The sequence below is a fragment of the Daldinia decipiens genome (genome assembly GCF_022478715.1).
Source record: "Daldinia decipiens strain CBS 113046 unplaced genomic scaffold F4813scaffold_10, whole genome shotgun sequence".
In the NCBI taxonomy this organism is placed as follows: Eukaryota; Fungi; Ascomycota; class Sordariomycetes; order Xylariales; family Hypoxylaceae; genus Daldinia; species Daldinia decipiens.
The window spans coordinates 815,870-837,608 of record NW_026054553.1 but is presented as its reverse complement, the minus strand read 5'-3'; the positions used below and the strand labels follow the sequence as shown (position 1 = coordinate 837,608).

At 45.7% G+C, this 21,739-nt stretch overlaps 3 protein-coding genes across 3 annotated transcripts; 2 read left to right on the top strand and 1 right to left on the bottom strand.

The window, feature by feature from the left end:
• Window positions 1-11,767: 11,767 nt before the first annotated feature.
• On the top strand, window positions 11,768-14,966 carry F4813DRAFT_395219 (AEX-3 domain-containing protein; the record flags this gene model as incomplete). The annotated part of the gene is made up of 4 exons (XM_049247674.1): window positions 11,768-12,157; window positions 12,207-13,226; window positions 13,286-13,522; window positions 13,574-14,966. 4 exons carry the CDS (start codon window positions 11,768-11,770, stop codon window positions 14,660-14,662), a joined length of 2,736 nt encoding a protein of 911 aa, XP_049101310.1. The 3' UTR covers window positions 14,663-14,966.
• Window positions 14,967-16,049: 1,083 nt separating this feature from the next.
• F4813DRAFT_354715 (uncharacterized protein) lies at window positions 16,050-18,071 on the bottom strand. Its single transcript, XM_049242781.1, has 2 exons — window positions 17,530-18,071; window positions 16,050-17,471 (listed from the first exon to the last, which is right to left on the bottom strand). Exons 1-2 carry the CDS (start codon window positions 17,911-17,913, stop codon window positions 16,569-16,571), a joined length of 1,287 nt encoding a protein of 428 aa, XP_049101309.1. The 5' UTR covers window positions 17,914-18,071; the 3' UTR covers window positions 16,050-16,568.
• A 976-nt stretch (window positions 18,072-19,047) lies between these two features.
• F4813DRAFT_29356 (galactose mutarotase-like protein) lies at window positions 19,048-20,918 on the top strand. The gene is made up of 5 exons (XM_049240656.1): window positions 19,048-19,407; window positions 19,467-19,566; window positions 19,646-19,972; window positions 20,037-20,547; window positions 20,667-20,918. The coding sequence occupies exons 1-5, from the start codon at window positions 19,288-19,290 to the stop codon at window positions 20,752-20,754; spliced, it is 1,146 nt and encodes a 381-aa protein (XP_049101308.1). The 5' UTR covers window positions 19,048-19,287; the 3' UTR covers window positions 20,755-20,918.
• The last annotated feature ends 821 nt before the right edge of the window (window positions 20,919-21,739 follow it).

The following is a 21,739-nucleotide window of genomic DNA, read 5'->3' as shown; positions in this document are numbered from 1 at the left end:
CCCGCCCCTCCCCCCCCCCCCCCCCCCCCCCCTCAACCCCCCCCCCCCCCCCCCCCCCCCCGGCCCTGCCCGGCGGGGGGGGGGGGGGGCGCGCGGAGAGACTCCACCGTCAATTGTCCGCCATTCGAAGCGGGTTAGAAGGGGGAAGAGGAAAATTTAGAAAAAAAAAAAAAAGAAGGACCTGGCGATTATGGGCGATCCAGACCTCAATCAAGAGGGATCCAATGTCTGGTGTCTGGTTGGGTGGAGCGGCAAGGAATACTAATGGCTCGTAATGTTGTGTCCTGACGTCGACGTTGGTACCGTATGTAGAACGAAGCAAGTAAAAAAGTACGGTATAAAGTGGGACAGATGATGCTGTAAGAACTGAAATGCACGGATTATTGTGTTTCCCAGCTTCCATGCATTTACCATTTATCAATCACCTTGTCATCTTGGACATCTAAGCTGCGATGTGGATCAGTGGATCATGCCTGCTTCCCTTTTAGAGCGGCCAAGGATGAGCTCTGTCCAGCATCCTTATAATTTGACAGACGGATTGGCCGATCAATTCCTTGGCTCCTGTAAGTGTATATTAAGAATAGACAACCTCCCGGTAGTGAAACAGGGCACGGCAGAGCCGCAGGGGCAGTACTCTGCAGAAGCGCTGCAGAGAAGGTGCAGAGATGCAGAGGGGAGGAGGAATTTAGAAATTTGCTGTATTAAATTTCACATGCGCTGGATGGTGCCTCAAATGCCGTTTTGGATGATTGGAGCGCTTCGTGATTCGTGGGAACCACCACAAAAGCCATAATGGGAAATGTCAAGGGAAAAAAAAGTTTATGACGCCTGCGGCTGTCAACGGCTCCAGCGGGACGAGGTTTTTACATTGCTACCTTAACCCGCCTGCCAAGTCCGATTTCGTGCCTTCCTTTCTATACTATGTAGTATCTATCCGCTCTATGAATTGATGGCTGCGCTTAACGAAGTTTTGGTGTTTTTTTCTTTTTCTCCTTCTCCTTCTCCTTCCTTCCTTCTCTTTTCTTTAATTTTTCCATGCTAGCTCCTTGCTTTAGCCATAGCCGTGGCTACCAGGACTAAAAGGGCCGGAATACTACATCAGGATTAGTGTTGTATTAGCGCTGATCATTCGCAAAGAGCGTACATATGGGATCCATTTCTTTTGCAAACCGCTCTTACCTACATGTAGGTACCTAACTACATACATCCATAATAGCATTGAATGTAGCAATTTTGTACCTATATCTGTATCACCAGCTGATCGTTGATAAGGATACATCGTTTGCTTATATAACGTCAATCAACGCTGGATGATATCACATCGAGAATTTATTCCAACCAATTCCCTCTCAACCTGCCATCTATTGCACCCCCCCTCCCTACTCGTATTCCGTGATCGTAACTCATACATTATACATCTTTACGTACCTACATATATACCACATACCTTACATATGTAGCCGGTTAAGCACACGCAAGTAATTGATCTCCCCTCCGTGTGGTTGTATACAGCTTCCTCGATCCTACGGACATGACAAAGATTTATTCGGTCTGTTCAACCGTAGCAGCCCATCGTGGTGATACTAAGGTCCGATCATTTCCTCGGACGTCTTAGTCGTGGAGCGATATATCAGACACGACGCTTAGTTAGACAGATAGATCACCCTACCTTGTCTACATACATGTCTATAATACAACAATACCCGGGTTCCGCGACCATCCCTGTGTCCCGGGAGCCTACGATGTCAATCAGCCGCCAAGTGCATCGCGGCCTTCATAACATCGTGTGCTATAGAGATGATTAACTGATCCTTGCCATGTGCATAATCGGCTTGCGCCGCCTAGTCGGTCGACGCCAATTAAGTCACGCTACACCACGGCCGATTACTGCCGACGAATGTAGCGCAATAGCTAGACCCGGAGCTTCACAACGTTGCTCAATCGGCGCTACGTCTGTAGTGTAGTCTTTATGCGATGGTTTTCTGGAGACTGGAGGAGACTGGAGTAGAAGGTCTTTGGTCTACTACGCATGTCGACCTTAGATTCTCGGTATCATCTTATCTCCTTAGTTCAGCCACCTTAAGCTCTAGTATCTTGCGGCGTCTGTGCGGACTGGGCAAACTCCACCGTCTAGACCTCGTGGACCCTGCTTCCGAGTCAGACTTATTTGTTTGTGTCTCGCGTTGCTGTTTTTAGACCCGTAAACCGGATCAGCTCGCAACCTAAGCGCTAGATTGCTGGGTTCTTGCCCAATGGCGCCAGGGTTTCCTCAACTATCTTGGGCCGAAACAACCTCATGTCTTGCGAAGCTCACGAGAAAGAAAAAAAAAAAAGGCAAGGCCCGATTGACCATATCTTCTCAAATCTCGTCGCCCGGGACCTATTGCATTGCCACATCACCATCACTCCGTTGTTGCTGAGTTCGTCACCTCTCCCGCCCCTGTCTGTGCCTTTAATTTGACGAGATTGGTATAATATACGGGAGTACGCTTGCCGGAGAGCTTCGTCTCCGCCTCTCACCCACTGTCCCAATAACGGGTAAGGTGCCCAAGCGGACACGCCAATATTTCTTCTTTCCACATTGACACATCCCCATTGGATGAACCTTTCCGTGAAGAAGAATGTCTCCTTGTGCGCATCATTCAAAGGGCGCTGATAGCCCCCAACAACCTTAGTTGGCCGCGATCCTAGCACTATTATGCGGCTATCTAGTTAAATCCGAGTTGTCAATCCGCGAAGTCAAACACGTGGGATGAGTGTCAATACCTATGAAGGCCACTTTCCATGGCACAGCATACTACTGGCCCCCAGGTCGTAGGACTCCACTCGACGAGACCGGAAATAATTTAACAGGGGCGCGTTTTGACATTGGTGCGGCCTTCGCGAGTGCTGAGTGTCCATAGATCAGCTATCACAATAACTATACAGTTGCAGGTGATAACTCAACAGCCAAAATGGTTGAAGGAGCAACACTTTCCGGTAGCTTTAGACGAGAATATTCTAACACTTCGAGGATCGACAATGCGCAGCGTTTGGGCAATGCCTACTTAGGTAGTTATCTAGATGTGGCGCCGGATCCAGGAATGAAGTTGAGTGACGAAACGTAGCAACGTGGTAACCTAGGGTGTGTATGAGTAAGGCACACAAAAAGACACCCCTCCCCATCAGGAACTCTAGGCACGCTGCAAGTCATTCTTGGCCCTTATGGCAAATGCAATTCCCGGCGAGAAGTTTCCTGCGAATTATAATATTCGGTTGCCGTACCTGACTCGCATCAAGAAGCGAATATTGCCAGCATACCACCAAAATTGACATGAAACCTGTGCTCAACGTTACTCTACAGAGGCGAAATGACGAGCCCGGCGACCAAACGAAATGGGAAACTGGATGCGGTGTTTGTCATCGTAGTAATTCTACGAAGATCTCTATGCGAGATCATTCTTGCCACGTATATTGTAGCTTGCCGCCACTTGCTTCTTCAATGCCCCTGAGCGTATGTAGGTAGTCAAGAATAAATTGGTTGGACGGCTGCATATGGATATTTCTCGAATCACACAAGCGGGCATCACGAAAGATTGGTTATGCATCCGGATATGCACCTCAGAATGCATCACGGACCAAGTTGATTGGAAGTAGTCAGCCGTCGTAGGGAAGCAACCCTATATAACAGCTAGTACCATATAACTACTAACCGGGGTTATAAGGCCATGGAACCAAGGATGTCCGCGGCCTGGGTGGATTATAGAAGGGAGGCTATAGATAAGAAAACCAACTCTAGTCAACGAGAGGGTAGTTATAGAATAGTACACCTTCATTATGACCGCAAACTCACGACACTCAGTCTGTTGTGTCACCGCCACTTCACACAAATAAACGAACCGTAGATAAGATGAGCCAATGCTCAAAAGAACCGTAGGCGGGCCTAGACTATCGAGTGCTACCCTTTGTTGTTGCGAGATGTGAGGGGTTTCGGGTGGTAGCCGTGGACAAGTAATAGAGATAAGCACATGTTTCTACACATGTTTCTAGTTTTAGACAGAGTAAAAAGCACTAAACTTGAATATGGACATATAGAATATCTCTGTGCCGATGTGGGGATCTTCTTTATATTTCGTCTACCCTGTCTTGCTAATAATATGGTTAAACCATCCCATATATCCACCTACGGATCTTAGAAATCGGACTATTTCACGCGTGGTGAGGTACTCGACATTTCGAATTTAGCAATGCGACAGTACCATGTCTTCCTAATACCAACGTAACCCTCGCAAATTATAGTATGGTAAGATTCCATGCGTCAATTCGGGCTACGGATGCACTTCAAAGCATAAGACAGCGATTTCATATGCTTCCTCTAATACCGGATTCTACGAACACTCAATCCTACGTTGACAATTGGAAGATAACTCGGATATAGTTTGCGGTATAAGCAGTGAACTCAGTAATTACAATATAAACTCATAAACTCAAGTGCCGGGACTAAAGGTCTTGCACGTCTCTTACAACCAAGCCAATTAGAATGTAAGAAACCGCAAACTTTGCCCATCAATTTAATCAATGCCTACTTCGTACCGCAGGTAGCGCATTATTGCACCATAAACGGTGGTAAAAGGTAATTAATATATTGTAACGAATGAGCAATTGCCCTCAATGTTTTCTCTTTTAGGGCGAACGAAACTAAGAGGAGTCAAGTGACGGTTGCTCCAAATAACGTCAATTGACTATTATAACGCTAGGTTGACTGGAGATTGAGATGGTGCAAGACATTATATATTTTCAAATTACTAGAATTCCTAAAGTCTAATTACCTACAATGGTACCTGAGTACGAGTTGAAAGGGGGAAATTATGACGTGTGGGTTGAAAAGCCACCCGGCCTTCATACCGATCCAAGCTGTTAGCTTCAGGGGTTGCCAGAATAGTATCCTCATTATTTCTAAGTCAATGCTGTTCAGGTTACCTTGGTACGGGAGTCTCTAACTACCTTACATAGCATTTGCGTAAGTTCTTCAACGCTTGATAGCCATATAGTCTCCAAGAGTAGATTAGCTGATGTATAACACTCTGCCGCTCCGAGTTTTAGTGGCCAATTATGTTTAGCTATAGGAGACTTAATCGTACTAATCGAGGCAAAAGGTAAAATATATTACTTTGAATTGATTGTAAATTGAAATATACTGGAGATTCATTTTCATCAATGCCTCCAACTAGCTTGAGCCTGCCCACTCTACACAAAGTGTAACGAAGTCCCAAGATTAATTACTCTATATCTAGTGCTAGTAAAGTGATACTTAGACGGAATCGTTCAACTAATCTAATGGTATAGGGGCTCTCGGTTTATCTAGGTAGAAACTGTCAGGATTCTAGATGAGACATCTAGAACGAAGAACATGTTCAGTGTGCATAGACGTAGACTCTCGTAGTTAGGTTGGAGTTCCTTGAGGAACAATGAAGTTGTTTCCATGCTGTTTGGTTCCACCTCGTGACAAGAAACTACTATCATACGGCAATATCTCTCTTATAAGATATGTAATTATTATTATGCTTACTTATCTGCCTCATACCTAAATTCCATAGAATAGATAAAGTAGTTTTGTGTTAGGATAAAGAATGCATGATAATAAAATAGAACTTGGCTCTTTTCGCGGGGGGGTTAGTCGGGGGATAGGGGAATAGCCTCAGCTTACACCTCAAGAATTCGGTTCAACATGCAAATACTCTATAAGGTGATACACTAGAATCTTATGATGTGCTAAGTATCTCCTAAATGTTGTGGAAACGATGCTCATACGAGGACACTCTTATCAAAATATAGAAGCTATTCTAGATTCAAGAAGATAGCATGTCATAACTAAGCGTTGCTTCAACATTTGCACAATGCTATTGTCACCTCTATGATTGAATGATCCTCATCAACAATTCTCGTTATTAATAGGTAGGCTTCTAGGAAACAACACAGTTTCCTTTGGTATAGACCTGCGTTATGAAGGTACTCTTTTATAGGGCTATATTCTTAGTCTCAGCAGTTACCAGATGGCTGAGTTAGCAAGGGACCTCTGGTTGTTTTAATATCTATACTTATTTACATAGCTACGACGATACTTATCCTAACGTTAGTTAATCACATCTTTGAATCTTAGAGATATTTATTTTTAAGTTGAAGTACTTGATGATCTAATAAAGGCCCCCCTTGACTTTCTTCATTGTTATCACAGCAACGTTTCTTCGGAACTAGTTTAACGATGACTATAAGAATTGATATCGCGCGAGAGCCCATCTTTTATCTATCTCAATTCTACATCAATACATATGATAATGCATATGACATTTGTAATTGTCGTATATAAGCTGTTATTGTCGATGAGAAGCTCTGGTTCTATGAATCAAGAAACCGTGATAACAGGTAGGTTCCTTAAGTATACTATGAGTTGATAACATAGGGTGATTGCTAGAACTATATGCAATAGTCTTCTAATCGTTGCCTGACTTTAATACTACATCTTTGTGTAATGGAATCTGCGTATCGGAAGTCTTACGAACTGGTGGCTAGCTTTAACAATCATGAACAGACACAGCTGTGAGGGTCCAAGTAAAAAGTAAGAACACAACTGTTGGAACACGAGGAACTAGGAAGCTATTTATCTCATGTCCTAAACGTCTCAGAGACCTGGGGATTCAACGCTGACAAATTGCTAATTGCATATTGGTACCTGAGTCATTCGTAAAGCCCAAAAGTTTCGGCGTCAACAATTTGCAGGATATTACTCAGTTATTCTTTTGCTTTTGCTTCTTATTATATGACTAGTATACTTCACTTGCGTAGAATTCTATGTTAATTTGTTTCCCTCTAGCTCTAGGCTCTAGATTGAGAGACACTTACTAAGAAACTCTACTGGCAAGGAAAATTGTCTACAGAATCGATCCGGGAGTTAAATAGGAGGCCTCAACCTATGTAATAGGTAGTATTGTGTTAAGTAGATATTACGGACCTCCTCTTTCAGGGTTGATACCGACTATATCCCAATACCAGTCTCCTTATAGATCTAGTGTTTTGTTCCAAGTTAGTGAGTAGTAAAATATGTATCAGTGTATATTTTTGAATATGCCTATCAATACATACTATCTCAGAAATCGAGAAAGGCGTGGGAGAAGGTTGACTTAGGTATGAGTTCTTCATGGTGCGTAAAGGTTATCTTAGGCAGTCATTTTTATCTAAGAATTTACGGTCTTATGTTTCCATAGACTAAATGCGAAGCTGTACGTTCATAAGGCAATGACTGTTTGTCTGTTTATAACGCACAAGATACGCCAACTACTCTTACCATAGACCCCATCTCTACATCAGAAGCATTGGGTATGTGCTGAAATCTTACCCCTTGTATTCATGCCAATATAATTAATTTAGCATATCGTGGTTCTACTAGGGCCCAGTTCTTAATAATCTCGTCGTGTTTATACCACATAAGTAGTAACGGTCAGATGTATTTTTCGAGATTAAAAATAGGCAGGAGAAGCGAATGCGAGCAATCAAGAGTGATAGATGGGACTGAACGAAAACGTCCAGCAGTCGCGCGATATGTCCTGGCTCTTAATGTACCTGCTTGCCGGCTATTGTCGCCATTTGGACAAGAGTCGTGGGGTCAGACACGTAAGCGAAAGGACTGAAGGCAAAGGCTGTCACTAAAGCTGAAATACTATCACATTGACCATATATTGGGTTGAATATAGTATTCGTGGGACGGGCCTCGAGGGGGCGGGGATGCTTATGAGGATTCATATAACTAGCGAAAAGGGATTTCATACACGGCGTAAGATTTTATAGTTCCCAGGATGATTGACTAAGAGTCCTACGGGGAGGACCGGAAAGTTAGCAGAGTCAACGGAGAGGATGCCGACGCGTAATTTGTTGTTATCAGTCCGGGGGGGAGGGTTGATGAAGAGGCAATCTTGACACCTTAATGTGAGTGCTCTGGGCAAGCCATGCAAATTAGAGGAGCACTCGTTGGCTTTGAATGTAGATGTAAGTAATCAAATAGAAGCACTGTTATAGGTTCGTCGTGACTAAGCGCTGGATAAATACACTAAGGAATATCCTTGATGAAAGGACGGGAGGAGGACGTTTGCTTTGGTTCGGATCGCCTGAGCTGAGAGCTCGCCTTGATCTAAAGAAGAATCACGTGGAACAGGGAAGAACCCGAGGTATTGGGGTATGTAGCCATGAGCTCGGATCGCATACTAATCCCGTCTAGTATCTCGCGTTAGGCGAATGTAACCGAAGCCAGGGGTAAACCAAGATCTGAAGTGGGTTAGTGTGGTTGTCAATTGTGCTAAAGGTACGGAATACTGAGCTACAAGGTAGATGTAAAAACTGCTGGGCGTGCTGACAGTTCTGGTAAGCATCTCGTCAACATCTAGACTCACCCGGATATACAATGATACATAAATAGTATTTTAAGGCTATCGAGAAGAGCTATACCAACGATTAGTATTGATAACCCAATTCAATTTACTAGTGTACCTAGTACCGACTGCTTGGGGGCCGCATATCATTGTGGATGTGGATTGAAACACGTGGGATCGACGATTCAGTTCTATATATGCGGCGAATATCTCTGGTGAGTCTGCCGAAAGCTTTCGCTACCATAGAAATTGTGTGGATCGTTGCAGACTATTATGTTGATAGAGAGTTGTCTGGAGATATGTAGGTATCGTTTGAAGAATTGGCTTATAGGAACTAGACCGTTTGTTTGTTGGTATATAGTCGTTGTATATAGCCTATATGTGCGGACGCGTATGATGAAAAATGAAAAAGACGAGCTGGGCAATGGTAAGATATTCTTCTCATAATGATTATGTGATACAAATCATCATACGCCGGAAAGACAGGGTAGAGTTGCAAGCTGGGGAGGACGCTGTAATAATAGACGCGTTAAGGACCCCCTTTGATCCCCTGGCAGCATTCTGTGCAGTAGTCGACCAACTTACCAATAGCAACTAATGGCCTCTGCAAGTTGCAACTGAACCGATTGGTGGAACAGCTTTGATAACTATCACAATGCTTTACAGCATGATGTGTCTTGGCCCAATCGAGGCCTAATGGAACCGAAACATTGCGCCTAGAGCCGTCCATTGATGAACGGGATTGAAGCACGTATGTTAAACATGATACCAATATCTATTTCATTATGGGTTTGAATCCTTCTATGTGTGTAGTTGTTTGATTGTTCGGCTTGTGGATAGAAGTGGTGTTGCTTCCCGCTCTGCATCTGCAGCTATCTCAATGCGGGAAGACGTTCACCCCGCGAGTCGAGTTCACATGGGACATCATTGGAACCAGTATTATGCAATAGCCGGCACGTTTCAAGGGCTACCCTTCTCCGAATCACGAAAAGATCCAGGACTGCCTCGGGGGTTTTAAAGAGAGGAGTAAATCCATTGCCCCGGGTCTATCTTGATTTATAGAAAGTGACGAGAAACGTGTCTTGTGGGTAATCGAGCAGACAGGTGAAGAATTGATATAAAGCTTTAAAGCTTGAAAGGATTATGAGGTTAGAATGGTCAGCGCCAGATGGAGGGGCTTGAGGCTTGAAGGGATGAACCATTGCGGTGGGTCATAGCGTGCATAAGTTCAAATGTATAACATAGGAGATGGGAAATGAAGAATTACCTAGTTTGGAAGTTTTCATGAGGGTCAATTGACTAAATCGTCTAGTATCTAATAGTAAACTACGCAGTTGGCGAGGAAAATAATCGAATAGAGGTTTCTATGATGGTGAATCCGAGTATGAGGTATTAGGTATGCCATAATCTATGTCTTATGAATTATTACCTCGTACTGTGCGCTCTTTAATCATGACATTTTCTTATGGGCTGTTTTATATATCTACACGTATGCTAGATAGGCTAAACGCATTATCATTAATTTAGAGATCGAGCTGACGGCATGAAGCCTCATGTCGGTGACAAGGACAAGTTGAGATAACCGAGTCAATGGTGCCAGCCACCATGCAGCAAGTGAATCAAGAAACAAGAAAATCATATGTGCTATGCATGTGCTACCGCTGTAGAACAATAATACCTTCTACGCCGTCTCGCAGAATTTCTTTCAATTTGAAACGTTACTCAAGTAATAATAAGGCAGGCTATCAAATGCAATATAACCCTGGGTATCATCTCACAAGAAACAAGAGTATGATGCTAACAAGCATACCCCCCCATTACATTTGGATATAGGTTAGGTAGGTATGTAAGTCCTCATAATGGTATTGTTAGAATGAATCGCCGAAAACCACCGCCACCAGCTGGTTTTTTTTTCTCTTTAATCTTTACGAGGGATTTTTATAACTTCGTTCACACTGTGTTGAGCCATATTGCGGACTACCGATAAGGACAAATCCCAGCAACTATTTCGAATCATAGTTTCTTCTTGTTTTACCAATTCAAAGTTCCAATTATCCTCTTAAACCTTTTGCTAGGTATTCGTTGCATACCTACCAGGTAGACAAACCTAAAATCTGGCGGTTATCTCGATGCGTCGATGAGTCGATGCGTCGATGCGTATGAGCTTAATTCGATTGTCATGTTGCTTTTGGCGCACGGCGAACCGTCTGACGATGGTTTTCGGTGTGGCTTTTTACAATAACGGCCCCCTTTTCAAGGCTAACCAGCTCTAGTTCTCCCACGCTGCCCCACTCCTTTTATACAAATAGACTTGTTATTCGTTAGCATGTAAAATTAAGTGGAGCCGTCGAAATTTTGAAGCTGCCAGGGACCCCTAGCATAGTGTCGCGCTAACGGTAGAGCTAGTCTGGGGATAGCTCCAACCCCCCTGCTCAATTAGGTGTCAAATGTACTGAGTACGAGGCTATCGTTGCATTCGCGGCCTGCATGATATCTCCAAAGGTGCGACTTCCAGCAGTTTTAGGGCAAAAACGGACTCAGGCACTAATTGCATTAGCGTCCCCCCCACCTATAATAGAGTATCCGTTACATAGTACCCTTCTTTCCCTCTTTGAGTGTCGATCCCCTAGGTACGCCAGTCATCTTGTACCTTGCACAGCTTTTGCAGTAGATTGCAGCAGATGCCCACTTCTTATTTCCCCGTCCCTAGCAAATTGTAACCCGGCTGTTCTTGAAGCTGGCTTCGTTTGGTCCTTGTCGGCCCTGTCACACTTCGTCACTGTCCCAATTCATCCCGGTGCAATCCTAGGCGGTCGTTCATTACATACTTATTCTCTACTAACTACCTATGTATACCAGGGGTTATTAGAAAATAAACAATTCGAGCGTGCGCACTGACTTTTTGGCTGCTTCATTCGGGGCAAATATCCCTTTCTCGTACTCTGTCTCCGATCAAACCCTTTTCTACCACCGAAGGCCCTCTTGCCTCACGTCTCTCCTTTTTCTCTCTTCTAGAGAGCGTCGTCCTTTCAAATCCTCTCTTCTGCTTTCCCCTCCCCCACTTAAGCAGTTGCAGCAAGACTGTATTCTGTCTCCCATTCTGACAGCAAAGCTGCACAGCTCATCGCCGTTGTCGTTACCGTCGCCGAGCAGATTGGTGGTTTTGTTTCTGGTCTACCAGATCGGAAACAAATCTCAAGGGAGGGTCTCTGACGGGAGCAGTTTCATGCCATTAATCCCTTCATGATTGCCTAGATTTGGTTGAACAGTAACTTGGTCCATCTAGTTGCTGCTGTTATTCTTAATTTGATCTTTCCACAGGATAGCGACAAACGAATCAAACGAGGAAACGTACCTAATTATCCATCATGGCGCCTTCACTTAATACGCACTCATCTTTTACGCGCCCGCGTACCAGCGACCGTGACGCTCGACCGAGTACGCGCGACCAGGGCGACACCAACTTGATCATTCCGAGCAGGACTTCATCTCTTCACTCTCGTATCACACAGCCAATTCCTTCTACTCTCAATTCAAAGCCCCAACAGCGAACACCGAAGACTCTAACCCATGCCTACATGGTCTGTGGTGTCGGCCGAGAGCCTTCTCAATGGGTTAAGGCTCCCGCCCCGAGTCAAGGAAAGATTGGCCACATGAAGGGCGCAGTTGGACAATTCTGGCTCCCGGAGATTCTCGGTAGTAGTCCTCGTCTTGAACAGGACAACGATATTGCTCGAGCCTTGCACGCTGCTATGAGGGTATGTTTTCCTATTAAAAGATAGATTTGTTAAATTCTAATTGGATTAGGCTTGTTTCCCGCACGATGTCGAAATCTGTACCGGCCGCAGTCAACCCCACTGTGTTCACCATGCGTTTGTTCTCCAGCAGGATTCATCTCACACTCTCTATGGCATCTGCCTGCGTGTATGGTCAAGGGCGGACGAGAAGCGAGCAGAGACTATTAGGGATCTAAGGAAACGAACCGAGACGGATTATTACGACAATGCAGATGAGACTTACTGGATTCCCTACTGTTTGTCGTTCCTTTCTCGATACCCCTTGTACAACCTTCTTGGCGACTACTTGCGAGGGATGTGGATTCACTGGAATAAGGCTACCAATCTCTTCCACGCCGAAGAGGTATCGCGAATTCTCAGTTTTCCCGCGCCGAGATTGAATGACTTGGTCCGTATAGATATGAAGGATTACGCCCTCTGCTACCAGTTCCCTTCGTCCCCTACGGGTTTCCAAAACTTCGCTATGTGGCCTTTGTGGACTTGTCTTTCGGTCCCAAACATCGTTGGTGTCATCGAAGCGGCCATATCCCCTACTAGACGCATTATCTTTGTTAGCCATTATCCCGCGATGTTGACAATGGCTGCTGAAGCTATTCGCTTCTGCGTTCGAGTTTATGAATGGAGTGGCCTTTACGTACCGGTTGTTCATGCTCGCCACGCTAAGGAGTTGGTCGAGGAGCCGGGCCCATACATCTTGGGTGTTACCGCAGAATGCAGGTCTCTTTTCACTGCTCCGAATGATGCCCTTGTTGTTGATTTAGATCGCAACTTTGTACTGACATCCAGCCCTCCGACTGCCCTGAACGCAAACCAGCGCAACAAGTTTGTGACAAGACTGACACAAGCTTTAAACGGTGATGTCACGCCTTCCGGTGTTCCTCAGCATTTGCGTTCTGCTTATGGTGGTGGAAAGTTGGTACCCGCTGGTCAAATCATCGTCATGCGCGGTGAAGTCGAGTCTATTCAAGATCCCGAGTGGTGGAACCAGGATGCTGTAATGGCCGTAATGGACCACGTCTGTGAGAAGATGGTATGTGCTTTGACTTCTGTGCCAAACTTTATTCGCTGCAATACTAACTATTTCTTCAGGGCCGTAACACAGGTTTGAAGGCTGTATTCGGTGGCTCCGTCAAGAAGCCCTTAATGACGAAGGTTTCGATGCGGCATCTGAACGAGATTGTTCGAGAACGCAATCAATACTCCCGTGACGCTCTAGAAGCATGGCAAGATTTCATCAACCTTAAAGGTCGTATGGACACAGAGCTCAGCAAAGTTACGAAGCGGAATAACTACCTTGTGGAAGAGTTGGAGAGCTGGAAGCAGCAGGTAAGGCTCTCTCCTATTAGGTGAAGAAAAAACGATACTAACACAATACAGTTCCTTAAATTCCAGGCATTTGCTGAAACGCTTACTAAAGAGACTCAAGACTTGAAGACCAAGATTGAGACTCATAAGAGGGAGAACAGGAGACTTGGTGGCCTCATCGACCAACAGAAGGACGACAACGCCCGTCTTTCAGTTCGCCTTACTGGCACTGAGAAGCAGCGCGACGATGCCCTCGAAGCACTTGTTCTTCAACAGGAGATCGCTGAAGAGCTTGAGAGGGAGCGCAAGCGGAACAAGAAGGAATTGGCCTCCCTTCAGCACACCAACGTCACTATTGTGCGACAACGTGACGAAGCACGCCGTGTTGTCTTGCACCTGCGCAGCTTGATTGGTGGACAGTCTCACCACATGGAGCACTTAGTTCAGTCGCTGACTACACGCGACGACTTAGCTGGTGAGATTGAAGAGGGTTTCGAGGAAGATGGAGATGAGCAGCAAGATAGTAAGTCACGGGAACTTTTTAACTTGGCGTTGGGTTCCCTTGCTAATGAGTCTGGGTTAAAAGGCCACATGTTGAAGAACCCTAGCCGAGGAAGCAATCGCCTTTCTACCGCCAGCTTTACCGACGTAGCTGACCGACATCTCAAAGACAAGACCGATGCTATCTCTCACATTATTAGGAATATTGCAGAGCAGTGTCAGGCCGCTGTTGAGGGTCTCCAGCTGGCTCAAGATGCCGAAATCGAGTCATCTAGGTCGCCACGACGGGCAAGCAACCTATCATCGGTCCATAGTGACGATGGTCACTCGGCTGCTACTTCTGAAGTTGGCGATGACAGCCACTTACACCCCTCTGGACGCGCGTCTAGTATTCCTCCGACCCCAGACTTGATTCCCAACCGAAGCAGCACAGCCATGTCTATGGCATCGACTATGACGACTCCCGAGCGAGCGAGCCAGCAGTACAGCATCCACAACGACATTCCTACTAAGATTGTCGAGGATGACGAAGATGACTTGGCTGAGCGAAGCGAGAGCGAGACGTTATCACAGGAGCCCGGCCTGGTTGGTAAACACGCTTCAAGCCTCATCCACCGCCCGTCCGGTGCTAGAATTAGTGCTCTCGGCGGTACCCGCTAAATTTTTGTGTGTTCCTAACTTGTTGCATGTATGGAGTCGGTAGCGACATGTACCAAGAATTTTCTGCCTGTTGAAGGCTTTACCAAGGAAGGGCGAGTTGTCTTTGTATCATTTGCCTCTACCTGTGTATATGGACTTTGCTTATACCTTGGCCTATCTGTTTATGGACCTGTATGGCGTTCTACTCTATGAAGTGTCTCGGATTTTCGCTCTTTGCTTTTCCTATATTCTCTCTTGGCCCTCTGACCCACTCTTAATTTTCCTTCTGGTATTAAGACAACTGGAGATGAGACTCTGTTGGCCAGGCATTTACTCAATCTCCTGCTATGTTACGTTGTCAGTGAAGGAGAAAAAAAAGATGTGATGGAATAGCCATTCTGTCTCCTTTGTATATTGGTTAACGTTAGCTGTCTGTCACCAAAGACCAGTAGATGTTTGACCTTAATTATTCTGAAGCTCACGTCTTGTGTTTAGCATTGGACAAATACGAGTTACTTTAAAACAATACCGCCTCGCACCTTTGTGGTTCAAGTACCGCGATTTTGCCTTGTTTAATGCATGATGGACTTTTCTATAAAGTAAATTGCCAATGAAAAGTAGCATTAAGTCAATTAGTTAGTTTAACTGTATTCCTGCTCATCACTAATGGCTTAAATACTGTTCTTACACTTCTACAGTTTGCAATATCGACTTGCATAATCCTATCTAGTCCTCGGACAGGAGCGCTTGATTGGACCGTAACGTTCTGGTGGGATATGATGTAGGTTAGGAAGCTATATTTAGAAATCCCACAACATTTGGAATGCTTCCAGAACTTATTAGTCTGGTACGCAAGTTTACACAATGAATGACTTCCGTAAGAGTGGGACAAGTTATCTATTATGGTAGACAGGTAGGAGAGCAATTAAATACTATTTTCGTTTTATGTACGAAGTTGGCGCGTTCTGTTCTATACTAGCGGCGTTATCCGATTAGTCGTTGCGTTGAGGATTTTACAGCCTGAGGTGAGATCAGAGAGTTAATTCGCATCAGCTTGACAGTTAAAATCGATGCCTAGAGTTTTGAAAATTACTAATGAATAAGAAATCATTGAGAGTCTAGCTAAGTTGGGGAGATTTTATCTTCGCTTTTCATAGCTTTAGGATTCGTCTACCTTGCTACACAGGACTTGTGGTCTTATTCTGTTCTAAAAGAGCAAATGTATATCTAATTGAAGATGATGGCATTTCCTCAAAGATAATTCATCTTCAGATACCAAGATCATCGCAGATCCAGATTCGAAAGACCTAGCCATCTCTCACTTATCGCAGGGCTAACCCCTATCTTGATTTTCAAAATGGAATTCTCCAGCGGTGGTAGTTGCAGGTATTTTTTATAGCTCTTTAGTACATAATATACTTTGCTAAAAGAGAGGTCAAAGGGTTCATTTACGAAACAATATACTGATATGCAATATACACTAGACAGCAGCTATCCCTTAGATCAGAAGGACAGTGAGGTCAGAGTATATATATGGCCTTAACTACAACGCCTGGACTAAAAAACGTGTGGCCGACGGTGACCTCTCTTAAGTTTCTTATCTTAATAACTAACAGGTATGTATAAACCATTATACAATTCGTTTAAATTCGCTAAACTACCTTGTCTTATACTCGCGATGCAGACTAATACGTGGAAACCCGATTCCAGGGAGAATAGAAAGCGCTACCTCAAAGCCTCCTAGGTAGGTAGGTAGCAGCTCCCAATACCCTTACAGACACTCTTAACCTATAGCCAACCCTATGTAGGTATCAGTCCTACCCGACATGGTTCCTCCGGTCGACGAACGGCATCACATCCCATCCCATCCTCTCCCCTCCCCTCCCTATTAAATATTAAAACATCTCGAAGCTAGCTAGCTATCCCGCTAGCCCGACAGCAATTCGTTCAAAAAGCTCGCCGTCTGCTCGTTCCACTTGCGTTCCCTAGTCTTGGGCAGTCCCCACGAGGCGACGATGTACGACTTGCAGCACAGCGTGACGTCGTCGGGGTTCTCGGCGTGTCTCAGCACGACGGCGGGGATGACCGCGCAGACGGGATCGAGCCTGCGCGTGGCCTCCTCGAGGCTCTTGTCCTCGATGTCGACCTTGTTGGCGTTGTCGAGCGGGTCCTCGAGCTCGAACCATTCCCGGTACTCGTACAGCTCGGCGGCCGATGTGGTCTCGACTGTGTTGGGTCCCGCGAGGAACTCCCACGCTTGGAGCTGGAAGTGGTCCACCGAGGTGGCGAACAGCTCGTTGATCTCCAGCGCGCGGAACACCATCGTGTTGCGGATGTTGTCTATCGCGCCCGCGGCGCCGGCGCCGGGGAGGAAGCGCAGTATGTGCTGCAGGTCACCCGCCAGTTTCTTCTCGTGGGCGTCGCGCGTGTTTTTATATTCGGGATGCTGTAGTAGCGCGTAGTTTGTATTTTGGCGCCATCTCCTGATTTCGACGGGGCGCGGTTGCGGTTTGACGTTGTGGTAAAGGGAGTCTTCGATGTTCTCCAGCGCGGTGAGAATCTCGGGGGCGATGCCGCACACCTCCGCCTCGAAGATCTCGTTGTCTATCCATCGCATGACGATGGCTAAGATTACATATTCGGTTGACATGTTAAAAGACGAGAGCCGGGCAATGTCCGGGTACGCTTCCATCCAACCGATGAATTCCTTGGCGGTCCCGTCTCTTACGGCGGTTTGGATAACCTCGGCAGCGTGCTTCTCGTCGTTTAATAGGGGTGACACCCACTGATATATGAGATTTATAATTTCGTCTACGAAGTTTCTGTATTCCTATAAATATCCCGTCAGTAGGCTTTATTATCGTAGAGATATAAGAAACTGTACTTACAAGGGCAAGGTCATCCCGTGTTATACTATTACGGGCGTGCGTAGGAAAATGATCAGCCCGTAACTCTCTCGCGTCGTCAGGGGACAGGCCTTGTAATTTGTGGACTTCGTCTTCGAGGGCATCGTTCTGTTTTTCTAATTCGCCGATGCGTGCAACGAACTGATCTAAAGAATTATCGTCGGGTAAGTGATTCAGCAGAGTTTTGAGCTGCTCGTTTTCTACCCATAAGCGATCCTGCTCTGTTTCTAACCTGGTAAGCTCTTGTCTGACACGGCGCATTTCCGCATTATGTCTATGCCGTTCTCGGGTTACACTTTGGATGACGGGGTGGTGTAAATTCAGAGTTGGCTTCACAACCCCCGTCCCGTTTCTTTCCTCCGTCATATTGATAATTCGTATTTTCGTATTTTCTTTAGGATAATACGTATAGACGAATATTTGCGTGATTACTATGAAGATTACTATGAACCTAGGGGTCTACGGTGTTTAGTGTATGTCTGGCACTTATTAGAACAGATGTATTGCTTTTATTCGGACCTGCCATGCGCAATTGGCCATGAAATACAGATATAACCGGAAACATCGAGTAGCTTTATTTGAAGCGAACCCGTAGCATTCCATTTAATTCTCGGTGTAAAGAAGCTTCCATTAACAAAGCTGTCTGTTTGCGATAATCGATTGTCAGCCAGGGGGATATCTCTCCTTTGTTCATGTGTATTAATGACGCTCTAAGTCACGAAGAGTAAAATAACTCTACTCAGCTCAGAGCTTCATAAACAAACACAGTGATTATCAGCGATCTGTAGAATCTATTGTAAAAATTTGGCGGCAACTTTCAAGAAGCTTCATATATTTTCAATTGTAGATCTAGTCGCAAAGAGCTGCTTAAGGACTTCTTATGATAAAAATTACTAACACATAGATACATAAATAGGCACTAAGAGGAAATCACGTCTTCATCCCGATATCTCTATGCGGTTACAATTAATTAGTTTACCAAATAAATCTCGTGGTTGTATTCAAAGTCCCCGGACAAAGAGCGTCGTTTAAAGTAATCTAAACACAGTAACATCTCTATATCCTCATCTACAACCAGGGATAGTTCAAGATTTAAACCTGGTCTAGTTCGCTACGGATTATTGATACTATAGCGAGTACCGCAAAGTCCGTTGGGAGCTCCGCGGCGTATATGAATTTATATGAATTTATGTTTGCTTCTAAGCCAGATATGCCAAGGCGCCTAAGACATAAGCGCCCATGGCTCAATGTCCAGCACATTTGAGCCGCCAGACGCACATATTCTTGTCCAAGGTTGAATTTACCCCGAATATGCTGGCTGCTATTCCAACCTATTTCCCCAAGGGGAACCCGGAAACATCGTGAGATTACTGGTTACTGCTATATCAGGCTATTTAACCCCCATCCTTCCACTATGTACCCCACACTAATCCCGAATCGCCTCTCTCGGTATGATATGATCCCAAAAGTGTTGTGCTTACTCGCGCGCTCTTGCTAATGGCGTTAGTCAGTATGCTGCTCTGCCCCCGCGGATAACTATTTAAGGGAATGTTGGGAGGGAGGGGCTATATCGGAATACTAGGTTGTGGTAGTAATAAGCCAAGTGTTCCTCGAGGCTTGTCTTGTGTGTCTGTGTCTGTGTCTGTGCCTGTGCTTATTGTCCACTCCGTTTCTCCTACTTCGAAACTGAGCTTGTGATACATACTTTCCAAACTCGTTCGACGGGAACCAATTGAAAAGATGCGGTGCTCTATACTAGCCCTGCCAGTCTTGGCGGTAGCGACATCTGCAGTTGCTCAAGCTCCGAACCCTGGGAAGGATGGGAAGTACACGATATCATCGTCGGGAATAAAAGCGCAGGTTCGGCGATAGTGTCCTAATGAAGTTGGCAGATAGACTGACGCTTATACACACTCCAGTTCATTCCGTATGGAGCTACGCTCACCAACCTCTTCGTCAAAGATAAGAATGGAGAAGATGTCGACGTGGTGCTCGGATACGAGGACATAGAATATTATCGTAATTGAGCTCCCCAGAATACATCGTCCTTAGAGAAGAGAGAGAGAGAGAAAGAAAGAAAACTAACCTTTGATTTCAGCCAAGGACCCAGGACATCCAGTGTATAACAGTATCCCTGGCCGTTATGTCAATCGCATTGGGAAGGGCAAGTACACGATCGACAACACAACATACACCACTCAGATAAACGACGGGACCAACACGTTACATAGCGGCACGAACAACTGGTCGTACCGCGTGTGGAACGTAACCGATGCCACCGAGGACTCCATCACCTTCACCGTCAAGGATGCGTCGAACTCGTCCCAAGGAATGCTGGGTCTTGTCCACGGCCAAGTGACGTACAGCGTCAGAGGGGGCACATGGAAGATCAAGATGGAGGCAACGTCGCCCGAGGCTAGGACTCGTACGTTTCTTTCCTTTATGACGTAGCCCTTGGTGTGCTTACATTGCTAACTTGGCCTGCAAAGCGCTCATGCTGACCCATCACACCTACTTCAACTTGGACGCCTTCAAGAATCCAGACACGGACCAGATTTGGAACCACACTCTGTACTTACCGTACTCGAAACGGTACTTGGTCGCGGACGACGGCGCCTTGCCTACGGGTAAGATTGGAACTGCGGAGCCTAACAGCATCAACGATTTCTCCAGCCATCCCGGCCTATTCCTGGGCCATGCGCGAGGCGACCCTAAGTTTGCTGGGAACTGCGGCGGCGGCGGCGCTTGTGAGGGCTATAACGGCTACTTTCTGATCGACGGTGCGCCCAAAGATGCTGTTGTCGTCAGTTTGGCCAGCGCCTTTTCTGGCATCACTGCCGATCTACGCACCGACCAGCCTGGAATCGTGCTTTATTCATGCAATTGGATGGATGGGACTGCCGACTTAAAGAGTACGCAAGGTACCGAGACCGTCAAGAAGGTGGGAAGGAGTTCTTGTGTCGCCATCGAGGCTCAAGATTATGTGGATGGCATTAATCAGTAAGATTGCCCCCTCTCTTCCGTCATCCGATGCACTCCAAGTCTTCCCCGCGCCTAAAGGCGAAATTTACAAACGTCGGTTGTTGTGTATGATGTGAGCTAATATGACATGCATAAAGCCCTGAATGGGGACGAGCCGAAAAGCAGATTACCGGACCAGGCCAGAAATACTCATGGGAGAGTTCATGGACGTTTGGAACCCTTTGAATGAGATTCGGCAAGGGGTGGCAGAACTCCTAACATCCAACCTCGAGGGAGGATGTAAGTGGGGGAATTCATTCGTACATACGTCTCGTCGGTAGTGCCCGTCATGAAGAAACTATACGGGCCCTGAATTGTACATAGTAACGAGGGTTTCAAGAAATGCTAGCCTTGGACGCCTTGTCGTGTCGTCCCAGCTCGTTCACTACTTTGGCGATAGATTGCGATGAGTCGCGCATGATTTGCAGGTCGGAATCCTTAAAAGTCAATATTCAATTCGAAATGCATGTTGACATCAGAATAAGACCACCATGGGAATCATTCTTTTTGAGGGTCAAAGCTTTCTTCTGATCTGGGAGCCAGTGGGAGGGTCACGACAGCTGTTTGATGGATGCTTGTGGCTTCGCATCCCAGCAACTGCGAACAGTCTAGACCTGATAGATCTGTGGTAAGGCGTCCTTCCTTGTAGACATGTTGTACTAGTAGGTACGTATTGTACCATGCCTTGTCTCGGAGACATGGGAAGTAATCCGGCAATCTATTAATGTATTAGCAGCCGGTGTTGTTTTTGGCTTTATTCTTTATTTCCGTAGGCGAAGGCGAATTTGAATCTCAATCATCTAATATCGTACCGTACCATACCGTACGTAGCTAACCTAGAACCTTATCGTCCGCCTTACGGTCCGCCTGAATTGGACTTTGTTATTCGCCTACTATTGATTCGCAGGCAGCAATGGTAAAATGGCCTGATTTGCTAAAGGATCAGCAAAATGTCTATTTGTAGTTGATTGGTTCATAATCGGAGGGGTATATGTATGTACCTACCGAAGGGAATACTAGCCTAATACCGCTATAGTCGATTATCTGTACCTAGGTAGGTACCTAGTATGCATGTCTTTGCGATTGCGGAGCATCGAGATTTCCCAAAATTCCATGTTTCCTGGGTCCATTTCCCCATTATCTTACATAGGTACATATGTAGTAGACTACA